Source organism: Eptesicus fuscus, chromosome 22 (genome assembly GCF_027574615.1).
Source record: "Eptesicus fuscus isolate TK198812 chromosome 22, DD_ASM_mEF_20220401, whole genome shotgun sequence".
NCBI classification, from domain to species: Eukaryota; Metazoa; Chordata; class Mammalia; order Chiroptera; family Vespertilionidae; genus Eptesicus; species Eptesicus fuscus.
Genome location: NC_072494.1, coordinates 948,914 through 965,961, shown reverse-complemented (window position 1 = coordinate 965,961; position 17,048 = coordinate 948,914). Strand labels below are relative to the sequence as shown.

Sequence of the window (17,048 nt, the reverse complement as noted above, 5' to 3'; positions counted from 1 at the left end):
TTTCCAAAGCCCCCTCCCTCTGCAGGCTCTGTGTCCTCTTCCCTTTGACCTCAGGTTTCCCCCCACCCCAGGCCTCTGGACCCTCTCATTCCCTCCCCCCTGCAGTGATGGGGCGGGGCAGTGCACCCACCCTGTGCTCTGTGCCCTCCCGTGACCCTCTGCCGCGTGTGCCCGCTACGCTGTCTGCAACGCGACTCTGATCTGGAAATAAACCTGCAGCTGCAAACGGACATGCGCTGGTGACTGCGTGTGTGCTGTGACCCTGGCAGTGTCTGTCTGATGGTTTGACAGCCCCACAGCGCCTCTAACTCGGGGGCCGAGGGGAGGGGGAGGGCAAGACCCAGGTGGGAACAGCCCGGCTGTCCTTCCTGTTCTCGGGTGCCCTGAGTGTGGCACAAGGAGGGACTTCAGCCCCGGCCGGCCTGGCTCAGCGGTTGAGCGTCGACCTATGAACCAGGAGGTCAGGGTTCGTTTCCCCGTCAGGACACAGGCCTGGGCTGCAGGCTCGATCCCCAGTGTGGGGCGTGCAGGAGGCAGCCCATCCATGATCCTCTCTCATCATGGATGTTTCTCTCTCTCCCCCTCTCCCTTCCTCTCTGAAATCAGTAAAAATATACGAAAAAAAAAAAAGGACTTGATTCAAGTTGACTGTTTACAAGACCAGGAGACGCACCACAGCCCCTGCCCGCAACATCCCGCCCTGAGTAAGCAGGGTTCCCTGTGTGTCCTGCCACCTCATGAGCTGTGCGATTTTTTTCTCTACACGTCGAGCTCGACGGGAGATTTCGGGGAGATTGTGTAGAAACAACCTCGTAAGGACAGCAGTCGGAGTGGATTCGGGGCCAATGAGGAGCGTCCCTCTCCCTCTCCCACCCTCTCTTTCCTCGGGGAGAGCGCTCTCCTTGGTCCTCCGTACTGGCCTGGGGCGGCCATGCTTTGCTTGGTTTTGCTTGTCCAGAATTGCAGTTCCTCTGCTATTCCCGAATAAACTCATTCGCTGAGCAATAACTTTTGTTGTTTAACTTTAAAAAAATGTTTTTATTTTTTTAGGGAAGGAGGGAGAGGGAGAGAGACACATCTGTTGGCTGCCTCCTGCACACCCCCTTCTGGGCAACCGGGGCATGTGTGCTCTTACCAGAATCGAACCAGTGACCTCTGGGTGCCTGGGACAAGGGTGCTCGACCCACCGAGCTACGCCAGCCAGAGCTGGTTTAAGTTTGAACCTGTTAACACTGACCGTCGGGCTGAGGTGGTGGTTTCCAGATTTCTCTATTGTGAAGTCACGCCCTTTCTCCCTGTCCACACTCTGTGCTTCGGCACGTCTGGGGGTTAAGCTCCACTTGCTTGATGGGGAGCATCTAGATGAAATTTTTGAAATTCTTGTTTAGGAAAATTTTCACATATCCCTATTCACTCATTTATATCATTCTGATTTTAAAATGTCACACGTTAAAGTTATTGGCAATGTTCTAAACATCTAATTTGTCCCAATATCTGTGCAAGTTTTGTCTTCAAAATTTTTCCTTCCTTTGTGCCTCCCCCAATTGTATGCCTTAATACTTATGTACATTAATTCGAGATAATTTCATACTTGATTGCCCCTAATATATTATATAGCTTATTCTCTTGAACTTCATAGGACTTTAAATGTTTCTTCACACCCACTGCTATACATGTCTGTGTAGACCTTAAATACCCAGCAATGTTTTTTTAGATAACCAATTAGGTTTTTTCTTGGATATCTCTTCTTTGTAGTTAAAACTTCTGAAAAGGACCAAAATTCCCTAATAATTTCAAAGTTATGATGGAAGACCTTGCCACATCACAGCCTCTGAGAATGACACTAGATTCTTGCAATCACATAGGGCATCAAGCTCATCTTTGAGATACATTTTAAGAAAATTCCACTTACTAAGCATGTGTGAAGTCAGTTATCAAATACACACGACCCTTTACCAGACGGTAAGACGGACTTGTAACTCCTGGCTTACGCTGCCTGGAGATTCAGGCTGCTGGGAGGGAAATCCCTTTCTGGGAGCTCCTTCTGCGGAAGTCACGCAGCCTTAAGACACCATGTCCTGGGGACTGCAGGTTAACCGGGAAGCCCAAGCCGCCTTAGAGCGCGGGGTTTGTTCCTTCTCCCAAGGGCTCCCCTAACTCAGCTCGCGGCTGCCCTAAGAGCGGACCCCAAGGGCACCTCTAGGGCCCAGCGACCTGCTTTCCCGGCCGAGTTTTAAAGGGCCCGTTATCAGGACTAGATTGTCTCCCGAGCGCCGGGGCTTCCTAAGGGGCTCGCCAGAGAACCACACCGGCCCGCTTTTCGCGCTGTGCACAGCCTTTACTGAGGATCTGCGTGGCTCTGAAAAGAGCCTTTGGTTTCTTTCTCTCTGGATGTTCAGGTTCCTCACTTGCCCTTGGCCTTGTGGTGGCTCTCGGTCTTCTTGGGCAGCAGCACGGGTTGGATGTTGGGCAGCACGCCGCCCTGCGCGATGGTCACACCGCCCAGTAGCCTGTTGAGCTCCTCGTCGTTGCGGATGGCCAGCTGCAGGTGGCGCGGGATGATGCGCGTCTTCTTGTTGTCGCGGGACGCGTTTCCCGCCAGCTCCAGGATCTCGGCCGTCAGGTACTCCAGCACGGCCGCCAGGTACACGGGCGCACCGGCCCCAATGCGCTCCGCATAGTTGCCCTTGCGGAGCAGCCGGTGGATTCGGCCCACGGGGAACTGCAGCTGGGCTCTAAAGGAGCGTGATCTGGCCTTGGCACGGGCCTTGCCACCCTGCTTGCCGCGCCCAGACATAATTTAAGATGGCAGTAGCAACAACTGAAAATTAACTAAAATACGCCACAGAGGGCCTATTTATAGTCTGCCGTAGATTGTGACTTGCCATCTGATTGGCTGACTGGCAGATGTCTATCCAATCGGAGAGCATTACTAAAATCACCTCATTTGCATACACGTCACTACCATTATCCAATCAGATGGTGGCTGCCCAGCGGTCAGTTGAAGGCCACCCTATAAATACCCGGCTTTTGGCCACCAACCGCTGTTCACTGACCCATGTCAGTGGCAGTTGTGGGGCTGACCACGCACCATGCCGGAGCTGGCTTCAAAGGGCGCCACCATTTCCAAGAAGGGCTTTAAGAAAGCCGTAACGAAGACACAGAAGAAAGAGGGCAAGAAGCGCAAGCGCAGCCGCAAGGAGAGCTACTCGATTTACATCTACAAGGTGCTCAAGCAGGTGCACCCTGACACTGGCATCTCCTCCAAGGCCATGAGCATCATGAACTCGTTTGTCAATGACATTTTTGAGCGTCTCTCTGCTGAGGCGTCGCGCCTGGCGCATTACAACAAGCGCTCGACCATAACCTCTCGCGAGATCCAGACGGCCGTGCGCCTGCTGCTGCCCGGCGAGTTGGCCAAGCACGCTGTGTCCGAGGGCACCAAGGCCGTCACCAAGTACACCAGCTCCAAGTAAGAGGATTTGGCCTCTAGGTGACCTTTTTAACCCAAAGGCTCTTTTAAGAGCCACTTACACTTTCTAAAGGGCTGTAAGGTTGGAAGTTGTGGTGCACCAATGGCTAGTTTAGCTGGTAAAGGAATTGCTGTATTTGCCAAGTTAACTTCTCACAATTTGACAAGGTATGTGTGATTGTCCCCCAATTTGTTTAGGTGGCAAGACAGCTCTTTCCAGGAAACATAGGTGGCTCTTAAAAGAGCCTTTTGTGTTAAGTCATCTGGTGACCAAATCCTTTTACTTGGAGCTGGTGTACTTGGTGACGGCCTTGGTGCCCTCGGACACAGCGTGCTTGGCCAACTCGCCGGGCAGTAGCAGGCGCACGGCCGTCTGGATCTCGCGAGAGGTTATGGTCGAGCGTTTGTTGTAATGTGCCAGGCGCGATGCCTCGCCCGCGATGCGCTCGAAAATATCATTGACGAAAGAGTTCATGATGCTCATGGCCTTGGAGGAGATGCCAGTGTCAGGGTGCACCTGCTTGAGCACCTTGTAGATGTAAATCGAGTAGCTCTCCTTGCGGCTGCGCTTGCGCTTCTTGCCCTCTTTCTTCTGTGTCTTGGTTACGGCTTTCTTAAAGCCCTTCTTGGAAATGGTGGCGCCCTTTGAAGCCAGCTCCGGCATGGTGCGTGGTCAGCCCCACAACTGCCACTGACATGGGTCAGTGAACAGCGGTTGGTGGCCAAAAGCCTGGTATTTATAGGGTGGCCTTCAACTGACCGCTGGGCAGCCACCATCTGATTGGATAATGGTAGTGACGTGTATGCAAATGAGGTGATTTTAGTAATGCTCTCTGATTGGATAGACATCTGCCGGTCAGCCAATCAGATGGCAAGTCACAACCTACTGGCGGACTATAAATTGGCCCTGCATTTGCCCTGAGGGCATCTTCTCCATCGTGCCCGATACATTCAGCATCATGTCTGTGCCGGCGAAGCAGAATGGAAAGTCTCGCGTCAAGACCGTATCTCGCTCTTTCAGGGCCCAGCTACGGTTCCCAGTGGGACGTGTGCACCGCCTGCTGCATAACGGCAACTACGCGGAGCGTATCGGCGCCGGCGCGTCTGTGTACCTGGCGGCCGTGCTGGAGTACCTGGCGGCCGAAATCTTGGAGCTGGCGGGCAACGCGGCCCGCCACAACAGGAAGACACGCATCGCCCCGCGCCACCTGCAGCTGGCCATCCGCAACGACGAGGAGCTCAGCAAGCTGCTGGGCAAGGTGACCATCGCGCAGGGCGGCGTGCTGCCCAACATCCAGGCCGTGCTGCTGCCCAAGAAGACCGAGAGCCACCACAAGGCCAAGGGCAAATAAGGAGCAAAGCGTAGCGTTCAAAACCAAAGGCTCTTTTCAGAGCCACTCAAGTGTCCGAGAAGGAGCTGAGGCAAAGCGTGACTGACAAGCCGGCCGGTTTGGCTCTGGATAGAGCGTTGGCCCAGGCTGGAGGGTCCCGGGTTTGGTTCCGGGTCAAGGGCACGTGCCCGGGTCGCGGGCTCCATCCCCGGTGGGGGTGTATGTGCCGGAGGCAGCCGATCAATGAGTCTCCTCGTTGATGTTTGTGTCTCTTCCTTTCGCTCAGAAATCAATAAAAATACTTTAAAGGAACCGACTAAAGAGTTTAATTGGCCACAACTAACCCAACAGGACGCTGAGCTAGTCTAGTTGGGGTAACGCCTCCGAAGCCGCTCAGTTTAGTTGCAAAACATGTGAGGACCGGAGCCCCTGGCCTCGGGAGCTGCTCGTTAACCGGACGGCAGTCCTGGCGCCAGAAGGCCGTCCCCACGGGGAGCAGGCTGACCCCGAGGCGCCCCGGCGACAGCTGTCCGCAGGGAGCGCGGGGTGTCTGTCCGATAAGAAGGGACCTTGATCTCCTGGGCGTGAAGCCGGAGGGAGATTCCATGAGCTTGGTCACCTTGTTAATTACACGAAAGCAGCAAAGTCAAACATTAAACCCCAGAGCCAGTCAATTTGCCCATTTGTAACCGAAGGGCTAAAGGTTTGGGGTAATCATTTACTTCTTGGGGAGTCACAGAGGTGAGAAGCGGAGAGGCGTGCATTTGAGAGGACCGAGGAGCCCGCACTCCGCCTCCCTCAGGTCAGCCCTGTCTTCTGCCCTCGGCTCTGCCTCTGCTTCGGCCGGTCCTCCCCGCCGGGCAGCTCAGCTTGCCGGTCAGGGGTACAGGCTGGGGTGGGAGCAGAGCTGTCTCTCCCGAGATAATTCCGGAAAGTGAGCGAGGAGGGCCTTTTCCTGAGGAGCGGGAGCCCCACAACTCCGGGGAACAACCTGCCGGAACGGCCCTCCGGTCATTTTCACAGGGAACGCCCCAAATCACTGTCAGCCTCCAAGTAACCTCTGTTACAGCCAACAGCGCCCACCCGGCCGGCGTCGCGGACGGTAGCTTCGCCTCTCACTCCCCGTGGCACCCGTGGGGCTGTCCCCGGGCAAAGTATTTAAGCGCCGTGTCTTCGGTTGGACTCAGGGTATCCGGACACTGACAACTGTGTTTCGGGTCATTAATCCGTTGGAGTCTTCTGGGTGAGATTTCGCAGAAGACTGTCGAGCTGGACGATGTGGCTCAGTGGGCTGGACATTGTCCGGTGCAGAGAGGTCTCTGGTGCAGAGAGGTCTCTGGTGCACAGAGGTCTCCGGTGCACAGAGGTCTCCGGTGCAGAGAGGTCTCCGGTGCACAGAGGTCTCTGGTGCACAGAGGTCTCCGGTGCACAGAGGTCTCCGGTGCAGAGAGGACTCCGGTGCAGAGAGGTCTCCGGTGCAGAGAGGTCTCCGGTGCAGAGAGGTCTCCGGTGCACAGAGGTCTCCGGTGCACAGAGGTCTCCGGTGCACAGAGGTCTCCGGTGCAGAGAGGACTCCGGTGCACAGAGGTCTCCGGTGCAGAGAGGTCTCCGGTGCAGAGAGGTCTCCGGTGCACAGAGGTCTCCGGTGCAGAGAGGTCTCTGGTGCACAGAGGTCTCCGGTGCACAGAGGTCTCTGGTGCACAGAGGTCTCCGGTGCAGAGAGGTCTCTGGTGCACAGAGGTCTCCGGTGCAGAGAGGTCTCCGGTGCAGAGAGGTCTCCGGTGCAGAGAGGTCTCCGGTGCACAGAGGTCTCCGGTGCACAGAGGTCTCTGGTGCAGAGAGGTCTCCGGTGCACAGAGGTCTCTGGTGCAGAGAGGTCTCTGGTGCGATGCCGGGTCAGGACACAGGCCTGGGCTGTGGGCTCCATCCCCAGGAGGGGGCCTGAGGAGGCAGTGATTGACGTTTCCCTGTCTCCCTCTCTCTCTCCAATCAGTAAAAACATTAAAAAAATAAGATTAAGTTTTAACATCCAGCGCTTACTGATATCAATGGAGAGACGAGGAGACCCCGAAGGGGAAGAACATTACAGCCCTCCAGGCACCCCCGGCCGGATCCCTCGTTTCAGAGACGCAGAAACTGGGACCCAGGCCTTGACCTTCCCAGGCACAGCAGGTCTCCTGAACCCCAACCTGGCATTTCCCACCAAACATTTCCTCTAATTTCCTCGGAGAACCGGGCAGTGTCATGTACAATATAGGATGCTTCTCTTTGTATTAGCTCGTGTGCCCTTTAATTCCCGCAGGTGAAGCCCAGCCCCTGGGAGAGGAGGGACGCAATGTCCACGGGAGCAGAAGCCACGGTGGGTGACGGGGACGGGGACGCGGCCCCAGCGCCAGCCTCCAGCACAGGTAAGGAGGTGCGCCGGCTGTGGATAAAACCGGGCCCGGCGACCTCAGCTCCTTTCTGGGGGTCTGTAGCATCTCCTCGCTCCCACCAATTGCCACGAATTCTGTAAGCGGTGAAGGATGTTCACTGAGAATGATTTCATGTCGAGCAATAAACTTGAAGGACATAAAGCAGGTGTCCAGGCGTGATTTGTCGCCAAAGCAGGAAGTCAGAGCAGATGCCAAATAGAAGATCTGGAATCCTCCCTCCGCGGCTCTGATCCTAAGTCCGGGAGGCGCGGCAGAGGGTCTGCTCGGGGTCGCTCCAGACCCGCCTCAGCGTGACGGCAGGCGGGCCCTTCTTTCCCCTTCAGTCTTGGTTCTGAGGGGGTGTGACCCCCGCCCCTCCCGGGGGACAGGTGTCTGCCGGACACAGCAACGTCTGCTCTCCCTGTGCTGCTGCTCACAGACCCACTGCAATTGCCCGCCCCCCCCCCCCAGACGGAGGAAAGGGGGTGCAGAGAGAAACGGACCCCGGTGATAGACCTTCTGCGCCCTCTCGTCGCAGGCGTGTGTTCGGTCCGACACGGGCTGGCCCTCCTCGTGCATCTCTGTAACTTTGCGATTTCCACCCAACAAATGAACTTGAGCATCGCCCTCCCGGCAATGGTGAACGGCACGGCCCCGTCCAGCCCGCCCAACGCCTCTTCCGCCGTCGCCCTGGACGACAGGAACGGAACTGTGATGGAACTTACGGCGCTGGTATGTTTAACGAGACGCGACCCTTTCTGTGGCTTCAATGGCTTGATCTAAAGGGTTATTCATTGAGTCCGGCCAGTATTGCTCAGTGGTTGAGCATCGACTTAGGAACCAGGAGGTCACAGTTCCATTCCCGGTCAGGGCACAGGCCTGGGTTATGGGCTCGATCCCCAGTGGGGGGCGTGCAGGAGGCAGCCGATCCAGGATTCTCTCTCATCATGGATGTTTCTATCTCTCTCGCCCTCTCCCTTCTCTGAAATAAATAAAAATATACTTAAAGAAATATTCAGCTCTCTCGCCAAAGGATAAACAGCAAGGCTCTCCTTGTCCCCCAGGCGCCCGTGTATGCCTGGAGCCCCGAGATCCAGGGCGTCCTCCTCAGCTCCCTCAGCTACGGCTCCTTCGTGGCCTCGGTCCCCAGTGGCTACGTGGCCGGGCTAGTCCGACCCAGGCACCTGATCGGCGCCGCCCTGCTGACCTTCTCCGCCCTGAGCCTCCTCATCCCGCTGGCGGCGGAGGCAGGCGTGGCCCTGCTCATCGTCCTCCGGACCCTCCAAGGCGTGGCCCAGGTACCAGGAGGCCGTCTGAGTCTGAGTGGAATACGGGTTCTAAAATGTCTCAGAAGCCCTGGCTGGTTTGGCTGGGTGGACAGAGCGTCGGCCTGCGGACTGAAGGGTGTCGGGTTCCATTCCAGCCAAGGGCACAGGCCCGGGTTGTGGGCTCGATTCCCAGTAGGGGGCGTGCAGGAGGCAGCCGGTCAATGATTCTCTCTCATCATTGGTGTTTCTGTCTCTCTCTTCTTCTCCCTTCCTCTCTGAAATCAATACAAATATATTAAAAAAATAAAATGTTTCAGATGACCAAGCGTGGAACGTCCCCCCGCCCCCACAGGTGATGATACAAACAAGCCAGTATTTAATTTGGGTGAAATGGGCTCCCCCCCTGGAAAGGAATCAGCTCATCACCATTTCCATCTCAGGTACGTGATGCCTCAGGGTCACCCGACATGCACCGTCCAGAGCACCAGGCAGGGCCTGGCACCAGAAGCCACACCTCCTCCCACCTCCTCTGCGTCCTTGCGTGAAAGCACTGCCCTACTCTTCTTCTTTTTCTTTCTTTTTAAAAATATTTTTATTGATTTCAGAGAGGAAGAGAGAGAAAGAGACAGAGAGAGAGAGAGAGAGAGAGAGAGAGAGAGAGAGAGAGAGATCAACGATGAAAGAATCATAGATCAGCTGCCTCCTGCACGCCCCACACTGGGGATCCAGCCCACAACCCGGGCCTGTGCCCTGACTGGGAGTCGAACCGTGACCTCCTGGTTCCCAGGTCGACACTCAACCGCACCAGTGAGGACTAGACTATCTTTCTTGATTACAACTGCACCCTTCCTGTGCAGAGAAATCCTTGCGAGCGCTTTGCACTTGTTAATTTATCTTCAGACCCGTTATTTTCATTTTGCACGCGAGGCCAGTGGAGGCACAAACAGACGAATGACTTGGCCAGGGTCACGTGGCTCCTGAGGGGAGAGGCAGGAGCTGAGCCTCAGGGTGTCCACCCCTGTGCCTCTCGGCTGTGGCACCAGGTCAGTCTGCAGGAGGCACGCAGCGTCCCGAGCCCGACCTCTCACCCCGAACATCGCCGCCGCTTGCGTTTAGGGCTCATGCTGGGCTCCCTGACCGTCCTCCTGGCCGGTGGCTTCCTCTGCGAGACCCTAGGGTGGCCGTACGTCTTCTACATCTTCGGTGAGTCTGTGCGCTTCTCCCATCTCGGAAGTTTATTTTCTGACGGCGAGGGCTGGGCGGGTGTCCGTGACACTCGTGCCGGTGATTAACCAAGCCCTCACAGAGGTGGGTGTTTACAGTGACAGGGAGGGCCGTGCTCCGGGCTCATTGTGTTGTGACTTTGCTCGAGGACACAGGAGGCTCAGCTGGGACACCCGGTGACACTCCCTCCCATTTCCAGGGGAACCACAGAGGGTGCCAGAGGAGTTTCTTTTGTAAGATACTGAAAATGTCGTCTTGGTGCAATTACGTTTTTATTTTTAGAAAATATATTTTTATTAATTTCAGAGAGGAAGTGAGCAGGAGAGAGAGAAACATCAAGGATGAGAGAGAGCCCAGCTGGTGTGGCTCAGTGGTTGAGCACCGGCCATGCACCAAGAGGTCGCTAGTTCCATTCCAATCAGGGCACACGCCCAGGGCTGTGGGCTGGATCCACCATAAGAGGAGTGTAGGGGGCAGCGCATCGATGTTTCTCTCGTTGATGTTTCTATCTCTTGCTCTCTTCTCCCTCTAAAATCAATAAAAACATTTTTTAAAAATAATGAGAAACACACACACACAAATAAAAAAATAAAATGAGGAGAGAGAAACATCAGCGGCCTCCTGCACGTCCCCTATTGGGGATCAAGCCTACAACCCGGCATGTGCCCTTGACGGGCATCGAACCAGCGACCTCTCAGTGCACAAGGGCCAACCCACTGAGCCCCACTGGCCAGGCCCGGAGGAAAGATTCTTGGCAGAAGCCTGACTAGCAGGGGGGATGCTGACTGGCAGCTCAACCGTGAGGGCGTCTCAAGCTCAGGGGCAAAGGCGCTGGGCTCTGAACTGCCCCACGCCACCGGCAGCAGCAAGCAAGACGGCCAAGGCCACGGTCCAGGGCGGGGGAAGTGGCCTCCACGGAAGATGGGGGCCCCCGAGGTGCAGACCTGGCAGGGGTGCTGGGCCAGCCGTCGGCCCACCACCTCCGGGCAGAGTCCAGCGGAAAGCACCGGGTCCGCCTACCCGTCCTCTTCCAGGGGGGATTGGCCTCGCCTGTTCCTGCCTCTGGTTCCCGCTCGTCTACGACGACCCCGCGGCCCACCCGCTCATCAGCGCCGCGGAGCGGGACCACATCGCCCGCGCGCTGGCTCAGCAGGTGCCTCGGCCGCGTCCCTGCCCCGCCCCGGGCCTGGGCGGCGTCTCCCCTCGGGGGGACCGTGTCTCCCGGCGGAGGGCACACGGCACCTGCTTTCTTCCAGGACTGCGAGCCCGACCAGTCCCTCCCCATCAGGGCCATGGTCCGGTCCCTGCCCCTCTGGAGCGGCTTGCTGTCCCAGTTCACCGAGCACTGGTTTTTCTACGTCTTGATGGGGTACCTGCCCACCTACCTCCACTCCGTTCTCCACGTGGACCTCCGAGCTGTGAGTGCAGAGAGCGCATGCGCCTCTCCGTTTAGAGGCCTCGTCACGTGACCCTCTGTCTGCCCCGCGGTCACCCGGCCGGGGGACCGGGCCGGGAACTTCCGGTGGGAGATGCAACCACTTGAATCATTGATTCATCTCAGGGGGGCCTCCCGCTTTCGGGGGTCAGAACGGTATGGTTCTAGTTCTGCGTGACATTCGAAAGATGCCCTGTTTTTAAAAAATACATATTTTTATTAATTTCAGAGAGGGAGAGAGAAACATCAGTGATGAGAGAGCATCATGGAACGGCTGCCTCCTGCACGCCCCCCACTGGGGATCGAGCCCGCCACCCGGGCACCCTGACCGGGAATCGAACCGCTGAGCCACGCCGGCCTGGCAGCAGGTCACCTTTTTTTAAGGAATTTATGAAAAAATTTTGTGTTCAACCCCAATGACATCGGCAAACAGGACATTCTGCTGCCGGCAGAAAGGAGGAAGCAAAACCAAGTGCGCCTCCCCAGAGGCTGTGACGGAGACTCACAGGCAACACGTGCTAAAAATAGGGCTTCACGAATAGGATTTATTCCACAAACTTAAACCCTTTTGTTCAAGTCGGATGGGCATGGAGACAGGTGCCCCGAGGCGCCAGTGCGCCATCTTCCCACAATGCACCGGTGCTCTGACGGGCTGATGGAGCCTCTCAGGTCCCAGCAGGTGGGAGTCCTAAACCTGGTGGGTGTCGTAAACCAGGTGGGTGTCGTAAGCCAGGTGGGTGTCGTAAACCAGGTGGGTGTCGTAAGCCAGGTGGGTGTCGTAAGCCAGGTGGGTGTCCTAAACCAGGTGGGTGTCGTAAGCCAGGTGGGTGTCGTAAACGTGGCGAAGAGCTCGTTAGATGTCACAGGTGTTAGTGACAGCTCACAGGGTCACTGAATTCTTGCTACATTCCCACTTTTTTTTTTTTTTTTTTTTTTTTTTACATTCCCACCTTTTGTGCTCAAAAAGCCGTGGGCTCATGGAAACCGGGCTCTTCTGGTGACAACATGCTAAGTGGCCAGCAGACAGCGACCTTAGCAGAGGTCAAGTCTGGACACACGTTCACACGGGCAGCGGGTGCTGAGATCAGGAAATCCAAGGGCGGGGTGGCTGTGGGCCTTCCCTGAGGAGGAGGAGGAGGGGGGGAGAGAGAGAGAAGGAGGAGGTGGGAGAGGAGGGGGGAGTGAGGACAGAAGCAGGTGATGGAACCTGAACCACAGGCCGGGGGATCAGAATGAGCGTGGGGCGAGGCCGGGTGGGTGGGTCCCCACCCCCAGAGGCCCGGTGAGGGGGAGGTGGCGGGAGAAAGACTGGAGAGAGACTTGAGGCCCAGACCCAGGTCCCCATGAATCTCAGGGTGTTTTCTCTCGACGACTCGTCACCGTGGTGGCCTTTGGTTTACTCGTCGGTAAAATAAATATCTTGGCCCATGTGCCTGTTAAATCTGCCCCATTGGTCTCCTTTTCCTTAAAAAAAAAAATTATATATATTATTGATTTCAGAGAGGGGGAGAGAGAGAAACTTCAATGATGAGAGGGAACCATGAATTGGCTGCCTCCTGCACGCCCCCTACTGAGGACATGTGCTCTGACCCAGAGTCGAACCTGCAATCTTTCAGTGCCCAGGACGATGCTCCAACCGACGAGCCCACAGCTGGGACTGATTCTTTTTAAAAATATATATATTTTATTGATTTTTACAGAAAGGAAGGTAGACGGGTAGAGAGTTAGAAACATCAATGAGATAACATCCATCAGCTGCCTCCTGTACGCCCCCGCCTTGGGATGTGCCCACAACCAAGGTACATGCCCTTGACCGGAATCGAACCTGGACCTTTCAGTCCGCAGGCCGACGCTCTATCCACTGAGCCAAACCGGTCAGGGCCGGGGCTGGTTCTTAAAGCACCTGTTTGTAGGCGACTTTCTACAGGGAGAGAGCACTCATCCTTTTTTCAAACTGTACGCACATCTCCCCTCAGGAATGACATGGGCTCGTTGCAGTGGTGCGCAGTGTGTGATAGAGGTGATGGGCATCTAACGAGAAACCGCGGTGTGGACGGCACCCCGGGGACCAGCCGTGTCCTGCCGGGCGTGGGCGTGCACCTGCACTGACTCCCCTCTGGTCCTCAGAGTGGCTTCCTGTCTGCCCTGCTGCTTGGCGTGGCCTTTATCAGCATCATCCTGGGGGGCCTGCTGGCCGACTTCCTCCTCTCCAGGAAGGTCCTCTCGCTCCTCGTGGTCAGGCGGCTCTTCACCTCCGTAGGTAAGGACGCAGGTGGCCCGGGGGCCGGGGGGTGGGGGGGAACTGCGGGCAGCCTCCCGGCCTCTCCGTCTGCCTCCCGCCAGGGGTGCTCTTCCCCAGCCTGTTCTCCGTGCTCCTGCCCTGGGTCAGCTTCAGCCTGGGCGTCACCATGGCCTTCCTCGTCCTGAGTTTGGCCACCAGCAGCCTCTGCCAATCTGGGGCCCTTGTCAACTTCATGGACATTGCTCCCAGGTAAGGACCCCTTGCCCTCCTCCTCCCCCACGGCAGCTCAGTCTCGGTCCGGGGGCCCTGGACCTGCGGTGACCGTGGGTCAGCGTGTGAGTGACATGTGGGACGGGGCCCGGGGAGTGTGGGCCCCAGCCCTGCGCCCAGATGCTGTCTGGAAGGAGCCATCGTTCCCCACGGGGGACGCCGCGGCCACGCGGCCTCGGGCCACGAGGCTTGCTCACGTGGGGGAGGATAAGGCTAAAGGGCACGGCGCACGAGGTATCAGAGACCCCGGAGACTCCTTTCTTGGTCCACGGGACACACTCCATCAGACACGGGCCAGCAGGACACGTGGGAGACACGTCTCAGCCCACGAGGGTCTTGTACCCCCCAAAGCAAGGCTGCCAGGGCGGACTTCACAGCAGAAGCCAAGAGGCGATGTAAACGAGGTCGAACCACCACCATCTGTTCTGTGTCAACATCGCTGACCTGGCAGCACAGGCTGCCCCTGGGGTGTCGCAGGCCCCGCACAGGACGGCAGCCATCGCCGGTCAGTACGTTTCGCTCAGGGTTGTGTTTTTTAAAAATACATTTTTATGGACAACAGAGAGGAAGGGAGAGGGAGAGGAAGAGAGAGAAGTGGAAACATCAATGACGAGAGAGAATCATGGATCGGCTACACAGCCCCACTGGGAATGGAGCCTGAAATCTGGGCATGTGCCCTGACCGGGAATTGAATCCTGACTTCCTGGCGCAGGATGGCAGCAGATCAGCTGAGATTAACCTTTGTTGATGGGCTCTCTCTCTCTCTCTCTCTCGCTCTCGCTCTCGCTCTCGCTCTTGCTCTCTCTCTCCTCTCAGGTACACTGGCTTTATCAGGGGCTTATCCTTGGTCTTTATTCAGCTCTCAGGAGTCATCGCTCCCACGGTTTCTGGATTTTTCCTCAGTCAGGTGAGGTCCAACGTCCTGGTGAAAATATTCCCGAGCTGCACCTCCCGGTGTTCTCTCTGCCACGCAGCCCAGCGGGGAGCTCAGGGCCCCCGGCACCCCCGGGTTCGGGTGGAGGGAAGGAGAATGATCGACTCCCTGCGTTGATGCTCCACGAGTTCTGAGAAGATTCGCTTCTCACGCTCATCATCAAACCCGGCAGCCATGCCGCGGACGTTCCTGGGGAGTTGAGAGCGGCCGACCTCTGCGGGTCCCTTGGGAGGGAAGGGTTTCCCGGGACGTGGGACTTTCAATCCTAACACCTTGAAAGTTCCCAGCAACCAGGAAGGAGCCGGTCGCCCCACGTAGGAAATCCAGCAAACATGGACAGAATGAGTGAGCGAGAGGCTGAGCGAGGGACAGAGGGAGGGGCAGCGGCCTCGAGCAGCCTCCGTCCTGGGAGATGCGTTCACAGTCCCCAGGACGGACGGCTTCCGCGGTGCCTGAGCGTTTCCTCGGGATCCGGGGGCGAAGGAGATGTAGTGACATTCGCAGACGTGTCATTCTTTTTTTTATATATATATTTTATTGACTTCAGAGAGGGAGGGAGAGGGAGAGAGAGAGAGAAGCATCCATAATGAGAGAGAATCATGGATTGGCTGCCTCCTGCACGCCCCCCACTAACTGGGGATCCAGCCCTGACCGGGCATCGAACCGTGACCTCCTGGTTCATGGGTCGACGCTCAACCCCCGAGCCGCGCCTGCCGGGCCGAAGGAGCATCGTTTTTCGATTCGCTCTGATTTCCCACAAGGAAGGTCAGGAAAGTGGAGGCTGAGGAGGAAGGCGTGTCCTGTCTGCCGTCACGTCCTTGGTCACTTGAAGCTTCAGTTCCTTTCAGTCACTGACTAACACTCGTCAGGAAGTGGCCGTTCAATGGACATTCTCACGCCGACAGGGTCTCCCTGTCATTCACTCATTCATTCATTCATCCATCCATCCATCCATTCCCCAAACACGCATGCCCCTGGGTGTGCGCCACGCAAGGCACTATGGGAATGAAATGGAAGTGCCTGCCCCTCGGAAGCCTTTATTCTAGAAGAGGAGCCGATAGGAAATGAGCACGAGGGCTGGGTTTCCATTTTAAAAAGGCGGTCGAGGAAGGGCTCGTTGAAAAAATGACATTTAAGCCGCGGGCTGGAAGCAAGCAGGGGAGAGAGACAATGCTCTCGGGGTGTTGGGGTGTGCGTTGGGGGGACAGGTCTCTGCAGAGGGAAGGGCTGGCATCCCTGCCGGGCTCAGCCGGGCCCCCCCACAGTCCGGAGCTGAGCTGGGGGGCGGCGGGGGGAGCTGGAGCCACCGCCCCTGGACAGGAGGGACGCGAGCTTGGAGGCCGTGGTGACCGTGGCTTCGTCTCAGGACGCCCAGCTGGGGTGGAGAAACATCTTCCTGCTCTCCGCGGCCGTGGACGTCTCGGGCCTGGTCTTCTTCCTCGTCTTCAGCCGAGCGGAGGTGCAGGACTGGGCCCGGGCGCAGACCCTCACCCGCCTGTGAGCCGAGGCCCGGCGCCCGCGACCCCGCGACCCCGCGACCCCGTGACCCCGCAACCCCGAGACCCCGCTACCCTGAGACCCCGCTGCCGCTCCCGAGCGGGTGTCTGCCCTCCCGGCGTTGCCCTTTTGTGCTCCCGTTGAACTGACTTTGCTTCCGGTCTCTTCTCGGACCCTGAAGGCTCCGCCTGGGGCTTTATTGGGGTTCGGGGAGGAGGAGGCGTCAGTGATTTAAGTGGGAGCTCCTGCAAGCGTAGCTGTGTCTGAATTTCTTTTTAAGAAAATACGTTTTTGTTGGTTTCAGAGAGGAAGGGAGAGGGAGATAGAAACATCAGTGATGAGAGGGAATCATTGAGTGGCTGCCTCCTGCACGCCCCACACGGGATCAAGCCCGCAACCCGGGCCTGTGCCCTGACCGGGAATCGAACCCAGGACCCTGCAGTCCACGGGCCGATGCTCTACCCACCGAGCCAAAGCGGCCGGGGCTGTGCGTGGATCTCCATGTGTTGCTCGCCCTTCCCACTGGTACTGGGACATGATCATGCGTGGTTGGTCTCTGCCCCCCGGTTCCTGGCACAGGAACCCTAAAAGCCCCGTGAGTGGCGGGATAATGGGAGCCTCGTTTGTCATCCTATTTGGTGTGAGTCCCTCGCTGCTGTCACACAAGCTGCTAAGACCCTTAGACTTTCTGGGGTGATGAGTGTCTTTGTGGTACAAGGTGAGGGGGCTGCGGCCGGGGCCCCAGCCTCTAGGAGGGGAGAAGGGCTGAGCCCAGGATGTTCATCCATGGCTGATGACTGAACCCTCACGCCTGCGCAATGAGAACCCTACGTGACTCCATGGAGGTGCGGGGAAGGGGTGCGCCCGGGGAGGGCCCGGAGCCCCTGCGTGTCTCCCCACCCCCCACCCTGTGTACCTTCCCGCTTGGCTGTTTCTCAGTTACATCCTTCGTCACAAACGA

At 57.3% G+C, this 17,048-nt stretch overlaps 4 protein-coding genes and 1 non-coding gene across 5 annotated transcripts; 2 read left to right on the top strand and 3 right to left on the bottom strand.

The window, feature by feature from the left end:
* Nucleotides 1-2,317: 2,317 nt before the first annotated feature.
* LOC103291108 (histone H2A type 1) lies at nt 2,318-2,847 on the bottom strand. Its single transcript, XM_008147065.3, has one exon. It carries the CDS (start codon nt 2,795-2,797, stop codon nt 2,405-2,407), a length of 393 nt encoding a protein of 130 aa, XP_008145287.1. The 5' UTR covers nt 2,798-2,847; the 3' UTR covers nt 2,318-2,404.
* A 10-nt stretch (nt 2,848-2,857) lies between these two features.
* LOC103291110 (histone H2B type 1-A) lies at nt 2,858-4,136 on the bottom strand. Its single transcript, XM_008147068.3, has 2 exons — nt 3,757-4,136; nt 2,858-2,864 (listed from the first exon to the last, which is right to left on the bottom strand). The coding sequence occupies exons 1-2, from the start codon at nt 4,134-4,136 to the stop codon at nt 2,858-2,860; spliced, it is 387 nt and encodes a 128-aa protein (XP_008145290.2).
* Nucleotides 3,093-5,106, top strand: LOC103291109 (histone H2B type 1-A-like). The gene is made up of 2 exons (XM_054711423.1): nt 3,093-3,472; nt 4,494-5,106. The coding sequence occupies exons 1-2, from the start codon at nt 3,093-3,095 to the stop codon at nt 4,822-4,824; spliced, it is 711 nt and encodes a 236-aa protein (XP_054567398.1). The 3' UTR covers nt 4,825-5,106.
* On the bottom strand, nt 4,665-4,745 carry MIR8915 (microRNA mir-8915). The gene is given in 1 exon segment (NR_129264.2): nt 4,665-4,745. It is a non-coding gene; the product is annotated as a microRNA mir-8915 (primary transcript).
* Nucleotides 5,107-7,766: 2,660 nt separating the features above from the next.
* SLC17A4 (solute carrier family 17 member 4) lies at nt 7,767-16,091 on the top strand. The gene is made up of 10 exons (XM_054712140.1): nt 7,767-7,949; nt 8,282-8,515; nt 8,838-8,925; nt 9,602-9,688; nt 10,744-10,862; nt 10,966-11,127; nt 13,272-13,404; nt 13,488-13,635; nt 14,473-14,563; nt 15,957-16,091. The coding sequence occupies exons 1-10, from the start codon at nt 7,827-7,829 to the stop codon at nt 16,089-16,091; spliced, it is 1,320 nt and encodes a 439-aa protein (XP_054568115.1). The 5' UTR covers nt 7,767-7,826.
* Nucleotides 16,092-17,048: the final 957 nt, after the last annotated feature.

What these genes read in the sequence shown, in the direction of transcription:
- LOC103291108 (XM_008147065.3), bottom strand. Translation starts at nt 2,797, where the DNA reads ATGTCTGGGCGCGGCAAGCAGGGTGGCAAGGCCCGTGCCAAGGCCAGA.
- LOC103291109 (XM_054711423.1), top strand. Translation starts at nt 3,093, where the DNA reads ATGCCGGAGCTGGCTTCAAAGGGCGCCACCATTTCCAAGAAGGGCTTT. An exon ending in ACCAAGTACACCAGCTCCAA is followed by an intron (nt 3,473 to 4,493) that starts GTAAGAGGATTT and finishes TCGCTCTTTCAG; the next exon opens with GGCCCAGCTACGGTTCCCAG.
- LOC103291110 (XM_008147068.3), bottom strand. Translation starts at nt 4,136, where the DNA reads ATGCCGGAGCTGGCTTCAAAGGGCGCCACCATTTCCAAGAAGGGCTTT.
- SLC17A4 (XM_054712140.1), top strand. Translation starts at nt 7,827, where the DNA reads ATGAACTTGAGCATCGCCCTCCCGGCAATGGTGAACGGCACGGCCCCG. An exon ending in CCCGCGCGCTGGCTCAGCAG is followed by an intron (nt 10,863 to 10,965) that starts GTGCCTCGGCCG and finishes GCTTTCTTCCAG; the next exon opens with GACTGCGAGCCCGACCAGTC. An exon ending in CTGGATTTTTCCTCAGTCAG is followed by an intron (nt 14,564 to 15,956) that starts GTGAGGTCCAAC and finishes GCTTCGTCTCAG; the next exon opens with GACGCCCAGCTGGGGTGGAG.